The sequence below is a fragment of the Stenella coeruleoalba genome (genome assembly GCF_951394435.1).
Source record: "Stenella coeruleoalba genome assembly, chromosome: 14".
Classification (NCBI taxonomy): Eukaryota; Metazoa; Chordata; class Mammalia; order Artiodactyla; family Delphinidae; genus Stenella; species Stenella coeruleoalba.
This window is the reverse complement of record NC_137160.1, coordinates 51,673,789-51,692,701: the sequence shown is the minus strand read 5'-3', so window position 1 is coordinate 51,692,701 and position 18,913 is coordinate 51,673,789. Positions and strand designations below refer to the sequence as shown.

At 36.3% G+C, this 18,913-nt stretch overlaps 1 protein-coding gene across 7 annotated transcripts in view; it reads right to left on the bottom strand.

Annotated features, from left to right (window-relative positions):
• The window catches only part of ESCO1 (establishment of sister chromatid cohesion N-acetyltransferase 1), a 78,021-nt gene that overhangs the window by 10,083 nt on the left and 49,025 nt on the right, over positions 1-18,913 (bottom strand). For 5 of the 7 annotated variants that reach the window (XR_013831257.1, XM_079942270.1, XM_079942268.1 and 2 more), the window contains 3 exons: positions 7,860-7,949; positions 4,965-5,108; positions 2,353-2,540 (listed from right to left, as the gene is read on the bottom strand). Coding sequence is in view for 5 of the 7 variants with exons in the window: in XM_079942270.1 (XP_079798396.1) it covers positions 2,353-2,540; positions 4,965-5,108; positions 7,860-7,949 (422 nt within the window). In the remaining 2 variants the exon portion in view is untranslated. Of the gene's footprint in view, positions 1-2,284; positions 2,541-4,964; positions 5,109-7,859; positions 7,950-8,501; positions 8,626-18,913 lie in introns of those variants that run through there. The other 2 variants (XM_079942272.1, XR_013831258.1) reach the window with 2 other exon arrangements.

Below are 18,913 nucleotides of genomic sequence, written 5' to 3'. Positions count from 1 at the left end.
TCTAAGATGCAAAACAAATAAATGTAACAAAACAGAAACACAATTATAGATACACAGAACAAATAGGTGGTTGCCAGAGGGAAGGGGAGGGTGGCAGGAGGGGAGGGAGAAATAGGTGCAGGAGATTAAGAGGCACAAACTTACAGTTGTAAAATAAATAAGTCAATGGTATGAAACGCACAGTATGGAGAATATAGTCAATAACTACGTAATATCTTTGTATGGTGACATATCTGTATCTAGACTTATTGTGGTGACCATTTTGAAATGTATAAAAATACGGAAACAATGTTGTATAACAGGAACTAACATAGTGTTGTAGGTCAATTATACTTCAAATAAACAAACAAACTCAAAAAGAGATCAGATTATGGTTACGAGAGGTGGGGATTTGGGGAGAGGGGGTATTCAATGAAGGCAGTCAAAAGGTATAAACTTCCCATTATAAGATAAATAAGTACTAGGGATGTCATGTATAATATGATAAACATAATTAGCACTGCTGTGTGTTATATATGAAAGTTGTTAAGAGAGTAAATTCTAAGAGCTCTCATCACAAGGAAAAAAATTTTTCTATTTCTTTAATTTTGTATCTATATGAGATGATGGATGTTCACTGCACTTATTGTGATAATCATGTCATGGTGTATGTAAGTCAAATCATTTGTTGTATACCTTAAACATACAGTGTTGTATGTCAATCATAATTCAATAAAACTGGAAGAAAAAATGGTTAACTACAAACAAGATAAATTTTGTGCTATGTAATTATATCTCAATAAAGCTGTTATTTTTAAATGTTTTAAAATTTGCCAGGATATAGACTATTAGTAGAATTTTCATATTGTAATCGTAACAAGGTGAGATGGGTACATAAAGGAACAATAAATGAAAAAAGTTAGAAACCTCTATGGTTTTAACAGGAAGCTTAGAGTGGCAATCTCAGTATCACACAGAACAAACACAATGACTACAATGTTTTATGTTTTTATAAACTAGAACCATCTTATGGTTTTGACAAGACCTAAGTTTTACAAGATTTAAAGGAGGGACAATACCCTCATTTAGGACAATTATTTAATCAGCTGCATTTTCCAGGTTTAGTTCTGAAAGAGCTAAAAATAGACCTGCCTCTTGTGAAGAGAAGGGTAGGTAGATCTAAGCCCTTCTGGATCACTACTCATTGATAAAACAAAAATAAGGGAGAGAGACCTGAAACACAGTAAGGCTCTAAGAGACTTAAGAGTCTTAGGCTCTCACTTATAACAATAATGGATTATTTTGAAAGCTATACCTATAAGTAGTAGTAGATAGGTATTCTATGAATAAACAGACACAAGAGACCAACCTAAAAAACCTCATTTGCATGATTAATTTAAACCTCTTTCATTAATCCTTTAGCAAGGATGCTTTAAAGAGCAAAAAACATGTAATTTTCTGAATCTTCTCTATACCTTTGATTAAAAATCAAGCAATAAAAGCAAGAAGAAAAACTATTAAGAGACTTAGATTATTTACAAATACTATTCTTAAATTAAGACAAATTTTCCCAAAAGCTAAACTCCCAAGAAATTTCCCATACTTCTTTGGTTATCTTTAAGATTCTCTAATATTGAACGCAATTTGAAATAAGTGGGTTATTTTGGCCTGATATCATAGATGCAAATTTAAAAAGTTAAAATGGTTTAATAATACTTAACCCATAGTGCTTTCTTCCCCCTCAGGTTAACTTCACATAAAAAGCACTCACAGGGCTTCCCTGGTGGCGCACTGGTTGAGAGTCCGCCTGCCGATGCAGCGGACACGGGTTGCTGTCCCGGTCCGGGAAGATCCCACATGCCACGGAGCGGCTGGGGCCGTGAGCGTGGCCGCTGAGCCTGCGCGTCCGGAGCCTGTGCTCCGCAACGGGAGAGGCCACAACAGTGAGAGGCCCGCGTACAGCAAAAAAAAAAAAAAAAAAAAAAAAAAAGCACTCACAGATCCAACATACTGACAATCTTATGCAGATTTTAAATTAATATAAATAAAGGTTACACATTTAAGATTAACTAAAGGCCATTCTTTTTTTTTTTTTTTTTTTTGCGGTATGCGGGCCTCTCACTACTGGGGCCCTTCCCGTTGCTGAGCACAGGCTCCGAACGCGCAGGCCCAGCGGCCATGGCTCACCAGCTCAGCCGCTCCGCGTCCTGTGGGATCTTCCCAGACCAGGGCACGAACCCATGTCCCCTGCATTGGCTGGCGGACTCCCAACCACTGCGCAACCAGGGAAGCCCCTAAATGCCATTCTTCATATAAAACTCTGCTTAAATCCTAAACTACTGAAAATGACTTGAAGAATTACATTGAAGTTACCTTAGGCATTCAATCATGCGAGAAGCGATTTTCTTCCGACGCATCATGCTGAACACCCATATGCGGCTGATCCCACAGATTGCAGGCTCTGGCAATGTTGAGCAGCACCAGGCTTTCTGCCTTTCAAATCTGACTTTTTCTTCTTCTGACCTGATAACTGGAAGTTTTTCTTCTATAACTCTGTAGCCCTATATGTAGCAAAACAGGGGGAAATTTTTAAACTTTATTTATTTATATTGGAGTATAGTTGATTTACAATGTTGTGCCAGTCTCTGCTGCACGGCAGAGTGACTCCATTATACACAAAGACACTGTTGGAGGGGCGGGAGTTTTAAAGTGGGAATATTGTTAAGCAACTGTCTAGTACTGACCTTAGTGAGGAGGTCACTACTTTTGTCTGGCTTCTTAACAAACTATGGGAACCACTTACGCTTTCACCCTCATTTTAGGAAATAAACAGACCTGGATCTACATTCTGTTCTAACTCGCTAGTTACGTGACCATGAGATAAAGTTACTTAATTATGCTCTGGGTTCCTTACCAACAAATTGGAACTCTCCACCACCTCCTTCAGAGAATTGCTGAGATTAAATAAGGAAATATATACAAAGCAGCCTGCCATCACAGCTGGCACATAATAGGAACTGAATGCTAATTTTCTCTACCTCCCATATCCTAGGACCAGCAAAAGGACATGCTAAAAACTCGGCAGTCACAACTGTTTCCGGGCCTGCTGCCATAGTACTAGGGTTCACAGCTGTGCAGGAACTAGGATGAGGGATGGCAGAGGAATCAAGAGTTAAAAAGGTCCTTTCCCTACACTCTTACCTCTTGGAAAAAAAAAAAAAAAAACTCTAAGAAAACATACATCTCTTCTGCCAGTCTAGTGGCCAAAAAGGGACATGGCTAGCCTTCTGATGGGACGTGGTACACAAGTTAGCAATCAGACAACACAACTGAGAGTTAACAAAGAACAAACAAGCAAATATTACACAACTATGTTCTAATCTAAACACTGCTACAAGTCATTTTTGGAACTAGGTAGAATAAAAATTTAAAAAACACAAGGGTGGGGAGTTCCCTGATAGTCTAGTGGTTAGGACTCAGCGCTTTCACTGCCATGGCCGATTCAATCCCTGGTCAGGGACCTGAGCTCCCGTAAGCCACAAAGCGCGGCCAAAAAAAAAAAACCAGAAAGCTACAAGGGTTTACTGAAGAACATTCATTGTGAACAACAACCAAATACAAAACACTGTAAGAAACTGTCAAAAACAAGACAGATGTCTGCAATTTCTTTTAATGCTTAGTCATTTGCCAAACAGATGTAAGAATGCTCTATCATAAAATCTGCAAATATCTTTGTCACTCTGTGCAAATCTGACTTCAAATATTTAATTTCCCTCATCTAATTAACTTCATTTGTTTCAATCATCAATTTCATCTAAAAACTGGTACTTCCCTCAAGTCGGTATCTTACTATTAACCCTCCTCAGGAGTAATAAATCATGCTGGTTGGAGTGAAATTAAGGGGGGTGAGTTGCTAAGGACAAGCCTTAAACACACAACAGTTATTCAATACACACTGAAAGCACTTTGGCATTCAGGAATTCAGGAAAATCAAGCATGACATTGTTGATATCTCTTAAAAGTGGGACAATCAAGACTCAGGGATCTATCAAGTGGATAAATGATAAAGCAAAGAATAAATCCACTGCAAAGAAAAAATAAACCCACACAATTTGTACTATGCAAAAATTAACTCAATTACAGTATGGCAAGCTTCTATGAGTTAGTCATTTTATATCGAATTTGTATCTCCAAACTACTTTGTCAGCTATCTATTTAAATCAAATTTGTAATTACAAACAGCAAGATTCATAAACTACACAATTTCAGGCTGAATTTTTTTAATGTAGCTTAACATATGGAAATTAACTCACGCAGATTTGTTTCGACTTTGTACTTTATTAGAAAATTTTATGAAGAAGCATCCACTTGCAGGCAACTAAAAGATACTATTGGTTTTTTTTTGCACAATTTGGCTCTTAAATACAAGCCAAGTCCTCATCTAGAGCTCAACCAAAGAAGTGGTGATCCACTGCAGGAGTGCGCAACTTTTCATAAAGGGCCAGGCAATAAGTATTTTAGGCTTTGCAGCATACCTGGCCTCTGTTGCAACTATTCAACTCAGTCTTTGTAGTGTGAAAGCAGCCACAGACAAAATGTAAGCAAATGGGCATGGCTGTGCTACAATAAAACTTTATAAAAAACAGGTTGGATTTTGCCTTCAGGCTGTAATTTGCCAACCCTTGATTTATTCCAGCGCTGAAGGGACTGAGACAGACATTACGTTAGCAGCCAACAAGGAAACTTCCCGAACAAAATTTAATAGTACTTTTGAGTTACAGAATTTTTCTCTTATACTTTATACTGACTTGAGAAACTAACTCCCATGCAAGATACAACTCCACTGTAGTAAAGAATTACACACAGGAATTCTTGCATTCATACTCTTCCTTACATAAAACGCTGAAAAATTTACCAGGATTATGTTATTCCTGTAACTCTTTAAACACCATACTACATACGACCACTCTTTAAAAATCACTTACCCATTGGATATGTTCTGCAATTAGGCAACCAACTACTTTTTTGTCATTAGAAATAAAGAGAAGTGTTTTTGTTCTGGAATAGCACATTAGTGGAGCCTGCTGGAAACCTAAGTCATTATCAACCATCTCTCTAATCTCGTCAACCTGCCAAATAAAGAACAATATTTTTTTTAACAACAAAAGCATTTTATATATGTAAAAATATACTATTTCAGTTCAATAAATTGAGTATATTATTCCAAGCAGGATATCCTCTGAAGAGTGCTTCTGAATGACTGTCCTGACCAATAAATGTTTTTCAAGCCCTGTGGACCAATTTGCAAAAGGAGGAAAGAATGGAGAGTAATGTCAAGCCCAGCAGTCTGGGAACAACAGGAGTGAGAGCTCCTACAATAGGTAATAAGAACAAAGACTTCCCATTAGAAGGATCGTGGGTTTGAGTACTGGAGAGAGCTTCACTGGAATCTTCGCCAGGCAAGCCACACTTCTCTTCTTCGCAAGGCTTAATGAATACTCTCATCAGTAAAGTGCAGGTGAACACAGAGGACAGACATAAATGTTTACTACTTATCAACCATTTATAGGCCAGACATTATGCAAAGCACTTTATCAATATTATCTTATTTAAATCCACCACCTCTTAGAGGCTTATAGTTTCTTTTGCATACAGAAGAAATAAAATTCAAAAGTAACTTTCCCATGTCAGATATGGGACACCTAGAACCAAAGAGCTGCGATTTCTGGGATTTGAACCCATAATGTTAATATGGCATCGAACTGCTTCTTTCTGTTACCTCCTAGAATTGTGGTCAAGGTCAAATACGGTAAGCTCAAACTTTTATAGGTTCTCAAAGTCAAGATTTTTGTAGGCACCCAAACATTAGTTCCTTCCCCAGTTAAAAAATAATCTGCAAATATTCAGTCCAATAAACATTCATTTGTGACACTAAGTTTAAAATGCAAATAACACCTAAGAGGGTTAGGTACTCACACCTCTGACATGCAGAATACCATGTAATACATCCCTTATTCAGTGATGAAAACTCAAGTCCTCCTAATCCTAGAACAATATCCCACAATACAATACCTGACTCAGTTACTAAAGGCAAATGACTCACAATTCCTTAGATTTTAATTTTTAACCTATTACTAACCAGTAACATACTGAACTGTAGGTTACTAAGAGTCTGTCCTGAGAAATGAACATGAGGAAATTAGAATTTTCTGTGGAGTCTTGGTAAGAAACGTATGGACGCCACATGCAGTAAAGCAAAGTGCCCACTGTGCATTTCCACATGATAACAGCTGGAATTCCAAAAATCCCATAATTTAATTTTCATTTAGTCAGTTACTAATCCAACATTAATTCAACAAGTATTTGTTTCTGTGCAAGGATCAATGTTTCAAATACAAGACAGGTTTATGTGCCATTCTAAATACTACTGTCTATACTGTTCAGCAGTGGTAACATGGGGGCTTATTTGAGTAACGGGGATTGTTCAGTTATATATTCAGGGTACCCGAAAAGTCAGGAACCACAGGATAAACTTATACAAATGATCCTTGAACAACACAGGTTTGAACAGGATGGGTCCACTTTTACATGGGTATTTTTCTTTTTCCTTTTTTTTTTTTTTTTTTTGTGGTACGCGGGCCTCTCACTGCTGTGGCCTCTCCCGTTGCGGAGCACAGGCTCCGGACGCGCAGGCTCAGCGGCCATGGCCCACGGGCCCAGCCGCTCCGCGGCATGTGGGATCTTCCCAGACCGGGGCATGAACCCTTGTCCCCTGCATCGGCAGGCGGACTCTCAACCACCGCGCCACCAGGGAAGCCCTACATGGGTATTTTTCAATAGTAAATACTTCAGTACTACATGGTCCGTGGTTGGTTGAATCCAAAGATATAGAGGAACCTAGCACACCGAATTATATGTAGATTAACACTGCCTCCTCCAACCGTTGTTCAAGGATCTGTAAGTGGAATGTTAGCTATATTTTCAAATAACAGGTTCAAAGTGTTTTTCTTCAACCTCCCTTTCAGGTGAAGTATTCCTAAATTTAAAGAGGTCCAACTATTAACCTGAGAAAAGTAAATAAACTACTTTCCTTGTGTTTCTAGATATGTTGAAAACACTCTAGTTTAATTAAGTTTTTCAGATAAACGATCAGACCCATTGCTTTACATTATGAGGTACTTCTGAAAAAGCATCTGGAGGAAAAACGTTTTGAGTATATTATTTGAAAATGTAATTAATATATTCATTAAAAATAAGTTTGTCCTATGGTCTCCTGACATTTAGGGTACTCTATATAATAAAATGGTTCCAGACTTCATTATCTCTCTGGTTCATTTCTCTGAACCCTAAATTGGACTAAAACCTGGTTCACAGAGGATTTTAAGTTTTCTCCATTACATTTATAAATCAGAATATATATTATTTTCTACCTTAACATTATGATTACTTCATGTTTAACTTAAGGATAACTATGACCTACTACTAGATCCCCTTCTGCAGTAAGCTTTTATTTAGAAATTTACTCAGAATAAAATGACAGTTATTAATTTTAATTTTACAAATTATGATTCAGATTTTTATTTTAATTTTGATTCTTGAAATAATTTATGTGCCATTATTCATTACTATGCCTTCATACCATCACTCAAATTACTGGTAATATGAGACAGTAATCAATCAATCCACTAAAAATTCATTTCACTTATGCTAGATACACTACAAAGTTAAAGCATAATTTTTCAGTTGGGTTGTGACTAAATGCTTATTTCTTGTTTTCAGAATTGGTTTTTAAATGTGTTCTGCCAGCAATACGTTATACTCTTAAAATTAGCTGCAAAATTATACTATTTATTCTGTGTGAAATTTCACTGGAAATTTACCTTTTTCAGGGCATACTTTGGGTCTTCAGGAAGAACCATTATTATCCTGCCATCAGGATATTCAGCTAGAATTCTTTCTTTTTTCCAACCCTAGACATATACATATAAAAAAAAGAATTAATTTTATTTATCACATTTCATACATCATATTCATGTACAATAAGAAAAATATATCAATGTGTCTAAAAATTACAGACATGGAAAAGTATATGCTCATTAATATTTAATAAGACATGATAAATCAGGTAATTTGTATAATAGGTATAATACAAGCTAATTTCTCTCTACTATTCATTCAGAGATCTAATACCACAATAGCATTTCTAATTTATCATTTCCCATTTTAAATTAATTTAAAAAATCACACACCAAAAGCAAGCCCCTTAAGGTCAGTGATTCCCAGAACCTAAAGGATAACTCACCCAGTTTCTTGATAAGAGAATTAAAGTCTTAAATTTCTTTGGAACATCGTTACCTCCACAAACAAACACTCATGGTTTTATGTCTGGCATGCCAAAGACCTCCAGGAGGTTTTAAATGAACTGATTTGCATGCAGTAGCCCAATATGTAAGGAATAGTTTTTATTCTTATTGATCACAACTATCAAAGTCACAAGAAGGATACTATAAAAATATAACTACCTTCTAAGAATCTAATAGGGAAGGAGAGGCTACGTTGTGTGTATCTGAAGTTAAACATACTCAAAAAAAGAGAGGTAATAAACTCTTCTTCAGATCCACACTCGTGGTGATTAATGAGCAGAACCTGCATGAAAAACAAAACAAAACAAAAGCCACTTAAATCTAGTAAGATGGGACTGAACCAGAGGTTAAAACTAGGAGCTTTGAAGTTAAAAATAAGTACAGAAGGAATGAGCTTAACTAGTTGTTCCACTTGTCTTACCCAACCAACTTTAAATAAAAATGCCTTTCAAGAAGCAATATGTACTTCTATTAAAGAAAACCAGCATCTTCTTTCTGAGATTTGTTTGAGAATATTAAAGCTCAATGAAACCAAGAAAAAGGCAACTATATTTTTAAAAATACTATGGCAAGTCTGAAAGGAGGTTGATTTTCTTAAATAATCCAGAATGGTCTTTTTGGGAGAGGGCAGGATCTTAGCTGGGGACAAAAAGTCTAGAAATAAACTTGGTATAAATCACAATTTGGATTAAAGTATTTAAAATCAGAATTTGTTTAAAAAATAGAGCACCCAAAGGTAAAGTAAAATTCAGACTATAATTATGATGGTAATGCGTTCCCAAGATTTGAAAAGAAAAAAGGAGCAGAAACAATAGTCACAGAAGTCATTTTTTTCAAACTAGAAACAAAAATCTGAATCATATCCAGATTTGAATATAGGTAAAATGCTTCTACAGGGAATAAAAGATATCACCCTCTTTAAAAACAAATTTACATTAATATGTTATTTTTGGGAAAAGTTTTTAAAATAAATCTATTTCACATAAAATGAAAATGGAGACTTTTCATTTTAAAAACTAAACGACAAATTCAATGAAAAGCTAGAATTTAAGTAACCCCAACTTATAACAAAGTCATACGTCCTGAACTGAATTACCTGAAGATAATTTGATAAGCTATTTTCCTACTGTCTTTAAAAATAACAATACTGGTCTAACGTCATTATATTGCACCATAGGCACTAGATAAAGTAGTTTGCTTTACTGACTTTTTAGTACAAAAACTTTCTCTTGATACAAGTTGAAACTTGCATGTTCACGCAGGAAATGTTATCACAATTGGATTTGATACAATTTTTTAAAATGTTTTAAGTATGATTGTTTTTTCATGTACGTGTATAAGCAGCAGGAATTGCAACGGGCAGAGTTATTACTGCTTAGGTTTCTAACGTTTATGAAGACAGGATATTTAAGTGAAAACTTTTTAAGAGTTCTGGAATAAAAGTTCAGGGTTTAAATCCCATTTCCTGGTAGTTACTAGCTATATGGTCTTGGGCAAATCACTGGAACTCTCATTCTGTTTCCTGACCTAGGCTATGGACAAAATAGCTGTCATCACATACATTACTTAGGAGTTTAGAGCACTGCATTTAAGAGATGATACCTCACAGAGAGCAGCCACTCTGTAACTCTTAGTAACTTCCACTCTACCTTCCTAATGGTATCAAACTAAAATCCATGTACTACTTTAAGAAAACACAATTAAAAAGTCCCCAGAGTTAAATACGACAATAAATTCAAATCTTGGACAAGGCAAAGATGAAAGAACCAAGTTGGCTAATATCTGTCAAATAAGATAATAAAGACATTTATATGCTTCAACTGCAGTTAACTCTTTCCTGGAGTCAATAATCACATGATCCTCCTATCTTTAGAATACTTAGATGAGATGAAATGTGTCTGCTACTTGAAACTGAGACAGAGGTGGAGGTTTTGGGAAGGGTAAATGCAATTCAGAGGAAGAACCAAATAGCCACAGCTTTTTTTTGCAAAGATATAAATTTCAATGTAGTGCATTTACACCTTTCACCTTTAGCTCTAACATGTTACACATATCCCTCTGCTAGCAAGTGGCATTTTCCAAACCCCAAATATTCTTAATTCACCCATCTGGCTACTGAAAAGCAGAACGCTTTACACTGCTGATAGCAATCAATGATTTTTTTTTGCCCCAACCCCACTGTAGTTACTCTACACTTCAGAGCCTAAAGAATGGAAGGGGTTTTTCCTCTTTTTCCATTTGAAAAAGATTACAATTAAAAACAAAATACATTGGGTGGTGAATATATTGATGTATACAATTGTTGAAATTCATCAGCCAAACATTTAGATCTGTGCGTTCAAGTTATATACGTTCATACTAATCACTTTCATAAAAGGTTGAATGGAAATACCCATGAAAGAATACCCTGAAAAATAAAACCAATAACCAGCTTTTCAAAAAAATTATCAACAAATACGGCAAGGAAAAAAAAAAAGACCTAGAGGGAGAACCTTTAGATTAAAGGAGATTTAAGAGACATACCAACCAATGCAACATATGGACCTTAATTCAAACAGTATAGAAAATTACGAGATATTTGGGGAGATTCTGAACCCTGAGGGAATATCTGATATTAAGGAATTAAATTTTAAAGGTGTGGTTATACTCTTTAAATCCTGTTTACGGTAAAAAAAAAAAAGAGCAATCTTTTCATCTTTTAAAAATACATATTTAAAAATATCCACTAAAATGATAATGTGACACCTGGGTTTCACTTTAAAATAATTAGGAGGGGTAGATGCAAGAAGATTTCCCATGAATTGTGACTTGTTAAAGCTAAGTGATGAGTACCTGGGGACTCACTGTTTGGTGGTGGGGATGTGGGGCGAGATGGGGTAGACTATTTTGGAAAGTTCAAATCACCCATTGTCAAAACTGTGCCCAAGGCCCAAGGCTTGCTCAAATACCATTTATTCAGAAGTGAAAAATGAATGTCAAATGAATCCAGTCAGCAGAGTGGTTAGACCTGAGGCTGGGAAAAGCACTGACTGCAGTGGGGGCACAGAGCAGCTTCTGAGATGCTAGTGGTGTTTCTTGTCATGTGGGTGTTCACTTTGCAAAACTACACCATTAAGCTGAGCACTCATTATTTGGGTACTTTTCTTTACATGTTGTATTTCAATTAAAATTTACTTAAAATTACTAAAGGAATTTGAAAAACAGACATTTTTAGTTCGACAGCAAGTCTAACACTTTTTATATGTTGAAATAGATATATTCTAAATACCATCTCTTTTTAAAATTTTAAGTCTTCAGAAACAAAAGTAAATTAAAATTAGCTCATTCAAAATTCGGTCACATGCTCTTCTGGACAGTACCCAAGGCAGAAAGCATAAAAAAACTGCAGAAAAACTGCATAAGAGAAACAAATTATAGACTCTTGAAATATATAAAAATATTTTGTTGAAATGAATTTTAAACGTAAATATGTACTTATGAATATTTTAAAAGTCAGCAAGGACATACACCAAAATATAAACAGAGGTTATCTGATTTAATTTTTTTCCTTTTAGTTTATCTGTATTTCCTGTTTTTTCTACTTTAATAAAATGTTATAATAAAAGTATTAATATACTTTAACTACCCGCAAGCAGCTGGTTTTAATTCATGTTTGGACACTTTGCAAAAATAATCTTGTATTAACAACAATAATGATAAAGACGTATTTCCATGCCCTCTCCAGGCACACCACCTTCCCCGAATCTCCATGTGTTCACCAACCCAAAAGCTCTCTGAACCCTGTCCTTCTGGGTTTTTTGGAGGCTTCACTACAGAGGCAGAATTGATCAAATCATTGGCCACTGGTAACAGAACTCAATCTCCAGCCCCTCTCCCCTCCCCAGGATCAGGGTGTGAGAACTGAAAGTTCCAACCCTCTGTAGTCGGCTCCACTGGCAAACAGCCCCTGTCCTTGGGTGAGCTCCAAAGGTCATCTCATTAAAGTAACAAAAGACACTTTCTCCCATCACTTAGGAAATTCCAAAGGTTTTGGGAGCTGTGAGTCAGGACAAGCACTGAAGATGGGGTCAATTATTTCTGAGCTAAATTTATTGTACACACAATATATTTTGTTGAAATTCAAATAAAATAATAAGAACCTAGTCTATTACTCATGGACCCTAGAGCCAACTACGTCACTCACTAGCTGTGTGATTTCAGGCAAAATACATATCCTTCTTTCTGCTGTTTCCTCATTTATAAATTAATTGTAACTACTTAGTGATCTGCTAAAAGAACTAAGAGGAGTTTAATATGGGTAAAATGCTTAGAGGAGTCCCTGGTACACAGAAAGACCTTAACTAATGTCATTTCTTTTCCCTCCTAAATGTAAAATAAACTAATTTGTATCAAATTATTTACCCCCAAAAAATTCCTCTGGGAATTAAAAAACATGAAGATATCTTATATGTTGATTTGTGTTCAGTCAACCAGGCATGAATGATATAATCAGTCTATTAAAGCAAAATTAAGCACAATGCTCTGTGAAGTTAACCTTCAAATCCGTTAGCTATATTTATTACTACTAGAGTATTTCAAGATTCATGGTTTCCCATTTTAAATGACTTAACCACTAAAAGCTAGCCAACATGTTTAATTTTCCAGTTTTAAAGAAGGTATTCAGAAAAACGAAAGTCCCATGACACAGTGGGGTTTTTTTATTCATTAAGTGAGTCAGAAATCAAAGAATATACACAGGAATTTGTTTTATTTTAGAAAAATCTGACTCAATTCTACAGATGTTTTATAGACTTTTCATTTTGTAGGTATGCTATGATAGCAGGATCTCCTCCAGTGTACTTTTCTCATTCTCCTTAATATTTGAACTAAACAGAAGCTAGAACTCCTAAAAGCTTCTACTCCTCCAGTAAAACTATTTGTTTTGATAAATCCTGTATCCTGTACCCCACGACCAATTTTCTTTGATCCAGGGATTAAGCTACAGGGATCTGGAGTTTTGGGATGTCTAGACTGCTGAGGCCTACAATGAGACTTACTATAAATATAGACCATAAGCTCCAAAACGACTAAGACTTCGTTTGACACACACTATAGCCCAAGTCATAGCACTGAAAATCAAGTAACCAATAAATATTTTTGAAACGGTGGAGTGTGCCTGAAGGACTAAAGCCTCTATCCATAAAACCAAGAACTTAACCTCTCTGTCTTAGTTTTGTAACCCATAAAAGAGGAATGAAAACTACTTCACTAAGTTACAGTGAATTAAATAATACTTACTGAACAATTACAAAACTTAGTTATAGCTGACAGAATGTGGAAGGTAAAGAGGGGGAGAATGCAGTCACCAAGGAGTCAAACATCATTTATAAATATTAAAATTAAAGGCAATCAACAAAACTAAACATCAAAATATAGCTAGTAAAAACTGGGAAAAGAAGATTTTACTAAAACACATTTATATACAGCTTGAGATATATATATATATACATATAAGCTATATATACAATGTTGGAAACACTGAAAAAGACAAAAGTGCTTAACCAGTGGAGAATGAGACTGGAAACAAGGTAGGGAAAAAGGAGGCTTTTTTTTTTTTTTTTTCATTTTATAACTTACAATTCTGGAAATTTCCATTTCTAGGTACACATACTGCTTTTATAAATTTTCTTTTAAAAGATGAGTTGAAGAATAAAAACTTTGAAGGCCACCCTTTAATTCACCTAAATTAAAATCTTTTCAAGGAAAAAAATGTGAAAGGAAAATTTTCTCTACAATGGAGGTTTGAAGAACAAATGCCCTTAAAAGCACATGTTAAAAGAGAAGTATTTAAATACCCTTTCTTGCAAGTAATACAATAATGGTATATAAGAAAATTTTTTCAATAATGCCTTTTCATAACTGAGGACCACCTGATTCTGAAATACAATTTTTAAAATTATTTTGGAAGGAATTCAATGATTTACAGAGCAATATCTGTTTTCGACAGTTATTTTCCATTTCTCTAACATCCCTGTCATGTGTATATATGTTTTTTTAAATTATAGTTTTCACCACTTCCTGAGAAAAATCTAAGTTCTAAGAAATAGGTTTTTATGAGAGGTGCTTAATATGTTCTGAACAGCAAAACATTTTCACGGGTAAAATGGTAGAATCTTAAAACTACTTGGAGTTTTAATAGCTTCTGATTAAGAAAAACAAAAATCTAAAAGAAAGAGAAGTGATGAAGTCTGGTATTTATTAAAGTCACCCAATTTATAATTCAGGAAAAAAGTCTAGAGCTCAGCTAATTAGATATTTTTAATACATGGCAGTAACTTTCTTAAATGATGTCCACCTAATCAACTTGCTGGACTAACCAATGCTTAGTTTTCCCTGGGTAACAGAAGCTGATGCCTGGGGCACACTGACTGTCAACCAGTAAACAACTACTTTGGAATTCCAAAACTAAGTGACGTGATTACCAAGAGTCATTTGTTTGTTCCTAAACTTGTTTATGCCAATTTATTATTTTAACTATAAAATGCAATCAAATAAACTGACAAAATTATAGTGCAGGGACTTCCCTGGTGGCGCAGTGGTTAAGAATATGCCTGCCAATGAAGGGGACACAGGTTTGAGCCCTGGTCCGGGAAGCTCCCACAAGCCGTGGAGCAACTAAGCCTGTGCGCCACAACTACTGAGCCTGCACTCTAAAGCCCAATGCGCCACAACTACTGAAGCACGCGCGCCTACAGCCCATGCTCTGCAACAAGAGAAGCCACCGCAATGAGAAGCCCGTGGACCACAACGAAGAGCAGCCCCCGCTCGCTGCAACTAGAAAAAAAACCCACACGCAGCAATGAAGACCCAAGGCAGCCAAAAATAAATGAATAAATAAACTTATTTTTTTATTAAAAAAAAAGCACAGGTATTTGGGTCTGCATCTCCTCTTTAAAAAACGAGAGTGCAAAGATAGTTGTTTTAATGAAAGTTAGGCAGGACACTCTGGAAAAAAGCAAATAGGCCAAGTCTCTTTTAAAAATCAGAAATGCAGCAAGAACAATTCTATACCCAGATTCTCAGGTTGCTCTGCAATATTTAAGTTCTTCCTCTATATTTTTAAAAGTACATCATAAAGGATGGCTATGGGTGTGATTTATATGAGGAAAAAAACAAAGCTAAACTAATTAGAGGATCCATACTCAAAGAAACAGCTCCCCCCCATCAATTACATTTAACATACATTGACAGGCTTCAAATTATAATAAAATGTTTAAACTATGTAATGACCCTATAGAAGACATTGCTCTTTGCCCATCCCAAGCCATTCTCTCCCATTCTTTTTTTGACCATTTTGTTTGGGGCGGTAATATGTGTATTTTCAACAATAAATTCCAAATAGTCCAGTGTTTCTCAACAGGGCTGTTACTGGCACTTTAGGCTAGACATTCTACCTTCTTTGGAAGTGTCACACGCATTGCAAAAAGTTCAGTACCCCTAAACCCTGCCCACCAAATTTCAATATTCTCCACGTGTTTCCAGATGCTACCTAACAGAAGTTATGTAATAAACACCCCATTCCCCTACCTTGAGAACCACTGGCACAATAAATCATATTCTCTTACTTCTTTTTGACAGATTCTTACATTCCCAGCTCTCTTGCAGCTAAAGGGTAGCTAGCTACCAGGCCCAGTTCTGGTGAATGAGACATAGGGAACTTTGCAAGAGCTTCTGGAAAATTGCTGTTCTTCACTGATAAAATGAAAAAACCACTTGAGGGACTCTTTTTGAAAGAATACCCACTCCAACCAACATTCCTCCTTTAAATCTGAACATGGTATCTGGACTACAGGAGTTTACTTTATGGACCATGAAGTTACAGCTATGAAGCTAAAAAGTCAACACACTAAGGAGAGAAGGGCACTGAAGGAGAAATACCCAGTGTTCATGTTGGGTATTTTTAAAAAACATTTTTTTGATTGTTGAACTGCTGAATGGAACAACCCCAAGACTATGTACCTCCAGACTTCTTCTTAAGAAAACATGTATCCTTATGACTTAAGCTACTATTAGTTGGGTATTCTGATACCAAGGATCTCCACTTGAATCAACTTTTTTGATTAACTGACCCAATTTTCCCAATTGTGCCAGTTAAGAAAACTTCTGTAATTACATCATCAAATCTATTACTATAGGAATAATATTTCTCTTAAGGTATACTCGGGTCAGACCTAACTAAAAGTCATATGAAGAATTATGAGATTCTTTTCTCTGTCATTCTCAAATACTAAGGAATCCAAAACATCCCTTTATTAGGATTCATCAATTAAGCACTTTTCAACTTGTAGCAATAATCTCCCAGTATATAAGAAATATTTCATTTGATGTCAGTCTCATCTCAAGGTCATCTGGGCTTAGTGAGCAAATCTACTGACCTCTTCAGTTTCACTCATGATTTTAAAAAATTCATGGCCCAAACTCCACTCCATCACAAGTCCCAAATCCATTACTGAAAAATGTTCTCTAAATGTATACCTTTGGGAGTTCCACTCCCAGTTAAGATAAAGAAGGTCATAAAAAGATCACTGGTTCTGTTGTAATAAGATAACACCCAATAAACTAAAAAGCATTTTTTTTTTTTTAAGGCAATGCAGAGCTGTGGACTGATTTCCAGAGATGAACCCGCCCTACCTAGGTGAGCAGAGACCAGCAGCCATTTTTATCCCTAAGACATTGACCAATCAGTGTCTTAGAGGAGCAGGATTGCCACAGGCAGAGGACAAGAAAAGTCTACTACTGGGACAGGGAAAAATCAGTCAAATTCTTAATGGTCATAAGTGAGCTGGCATGGAAGTCTGAAATCTGGAGGAGCGTGAAACACAGAGGTAATTCTCCACCAACTCTCCCATGGGACATCTGCTGAGTGGGGCTAGGAGGTATAGAGAGATTTGTGTGCTGTGGAGTTTAGATCCTCAACCTCTGCTGGAGAGAGGCACCTGATCCCAACCTTAAGACATTAAAAATCCAAATGGATAGAATAACTAAAATTTCAACCCAACTCAACACCTAATGAAATCTAAGAGATCAGTCCCTTAACGTAGTTGCCAGACAGAAAGAAGGGAAAGCTTTGGCTAGGGGGCAGGGGGCAGGGGCAGGGAAGGGAATTATCTGATTATCTACTTCAGTTGCTAGTGTTCTTTTATACACAATGTCCAAGAAAAACTTACAAGGCAAGACAGGAAGATTTAATATTGTCAACAGGTCAGTTCTTCCCAACTTGATCTATAGAGTCAATGCAATCCCAATCAAAATCCCAGCAAGCTATTTTGTGGATATTGACAAACTGATTCTAAAGTTTATATGGAGAGGCAAAAAAGTCAGAATAGCTAACACAATATTGAAAACGAACAGAGTCAGAGAACTAACACTATTGGACATCAAGACTTACTGTAAAGCTACAATCATCAAGCCAGTGTGACACTGGTGAAAGAAGAAACAAAGAGACAATGAAACAGAATAGAAAGCCCAGAAATAGACCCACATATAGTCAACTGATCTTTGGTAAAAAGCAACAGCAATACAATGGAGAAAAGATGGTCTTTTCAACAAATGGTGCTGGAACTACTACTATATGTTCACGTGCAAAAAAAAAAAAAAAAAGGATTTAGATACAGACCTTACACCTTCACAAAAATTAACTCAAAATGGACCATAGATGTAAATGTAAAATGCAAAACTATAAAAACTCCTAGGAGATAACAAAGGGAAAAATCCGGATGACCTTAGGTATGGCAATAATTCTTTAGATACAACACCAAAAGCACAATCCATGAAAGAAAGAACTGATAAGATGGACTTCATTAAACTTAAAATTAAAAACTTCTGTTCTGCAAAAGACACTGTCCAGAGGATGAGAAGACAAACCTCAGACTGGGAGATATCAATATTTACAATGACCTAGCTCATAAAGGGCTGTTATCCAAAATATACAAGGAATTCTTAAAACTCGACTATAAGAAATCAAACAACCTGTTAAAAAATGGGCCAGGGACATCCCTGGTGGCGCAGTGGTTAAGAATCCGCCTGCCAATGCAGGGGACATGGGTTTGAGACCCGGTCCGGGAAGATCCCACATGTCGCAGAGCAACTAAGCCCGTGCGCCACCCACATGTCGCAGAGCAACTAAGCCCGTGCGCCACAACTACTGAGCCTGTGCTCTAGAGCCTGCGAGCCACAACTACTGAAGCCTGCATGTCACAACTGCTGAAGCCCGTGTGCCTAGAGCCCGTGCTCCACAGCAAGAGAAGCCACAGCAACGAGAAGCCCGCATACCTCAACTAAGAGTAGCCCCCGCTCACCAAAACTAGAGAAAGCCCGCGTGCAGCAACAAAGACCAATGCAGCCAAAAATAAATAAATAAATTAATTAATTGAAAAAAAAGGGCCAAAGACCTGGACAGATGCCTCACCAAAGAAGATATACAGATGGCAAATAAGCATATGAAAAGATGCTCCCTATTCTGTCACTATGGAAATGCAAATTAAAACAACAGTAAGATCCAATACACAACCATTAGAATGGCTAAAACCCAG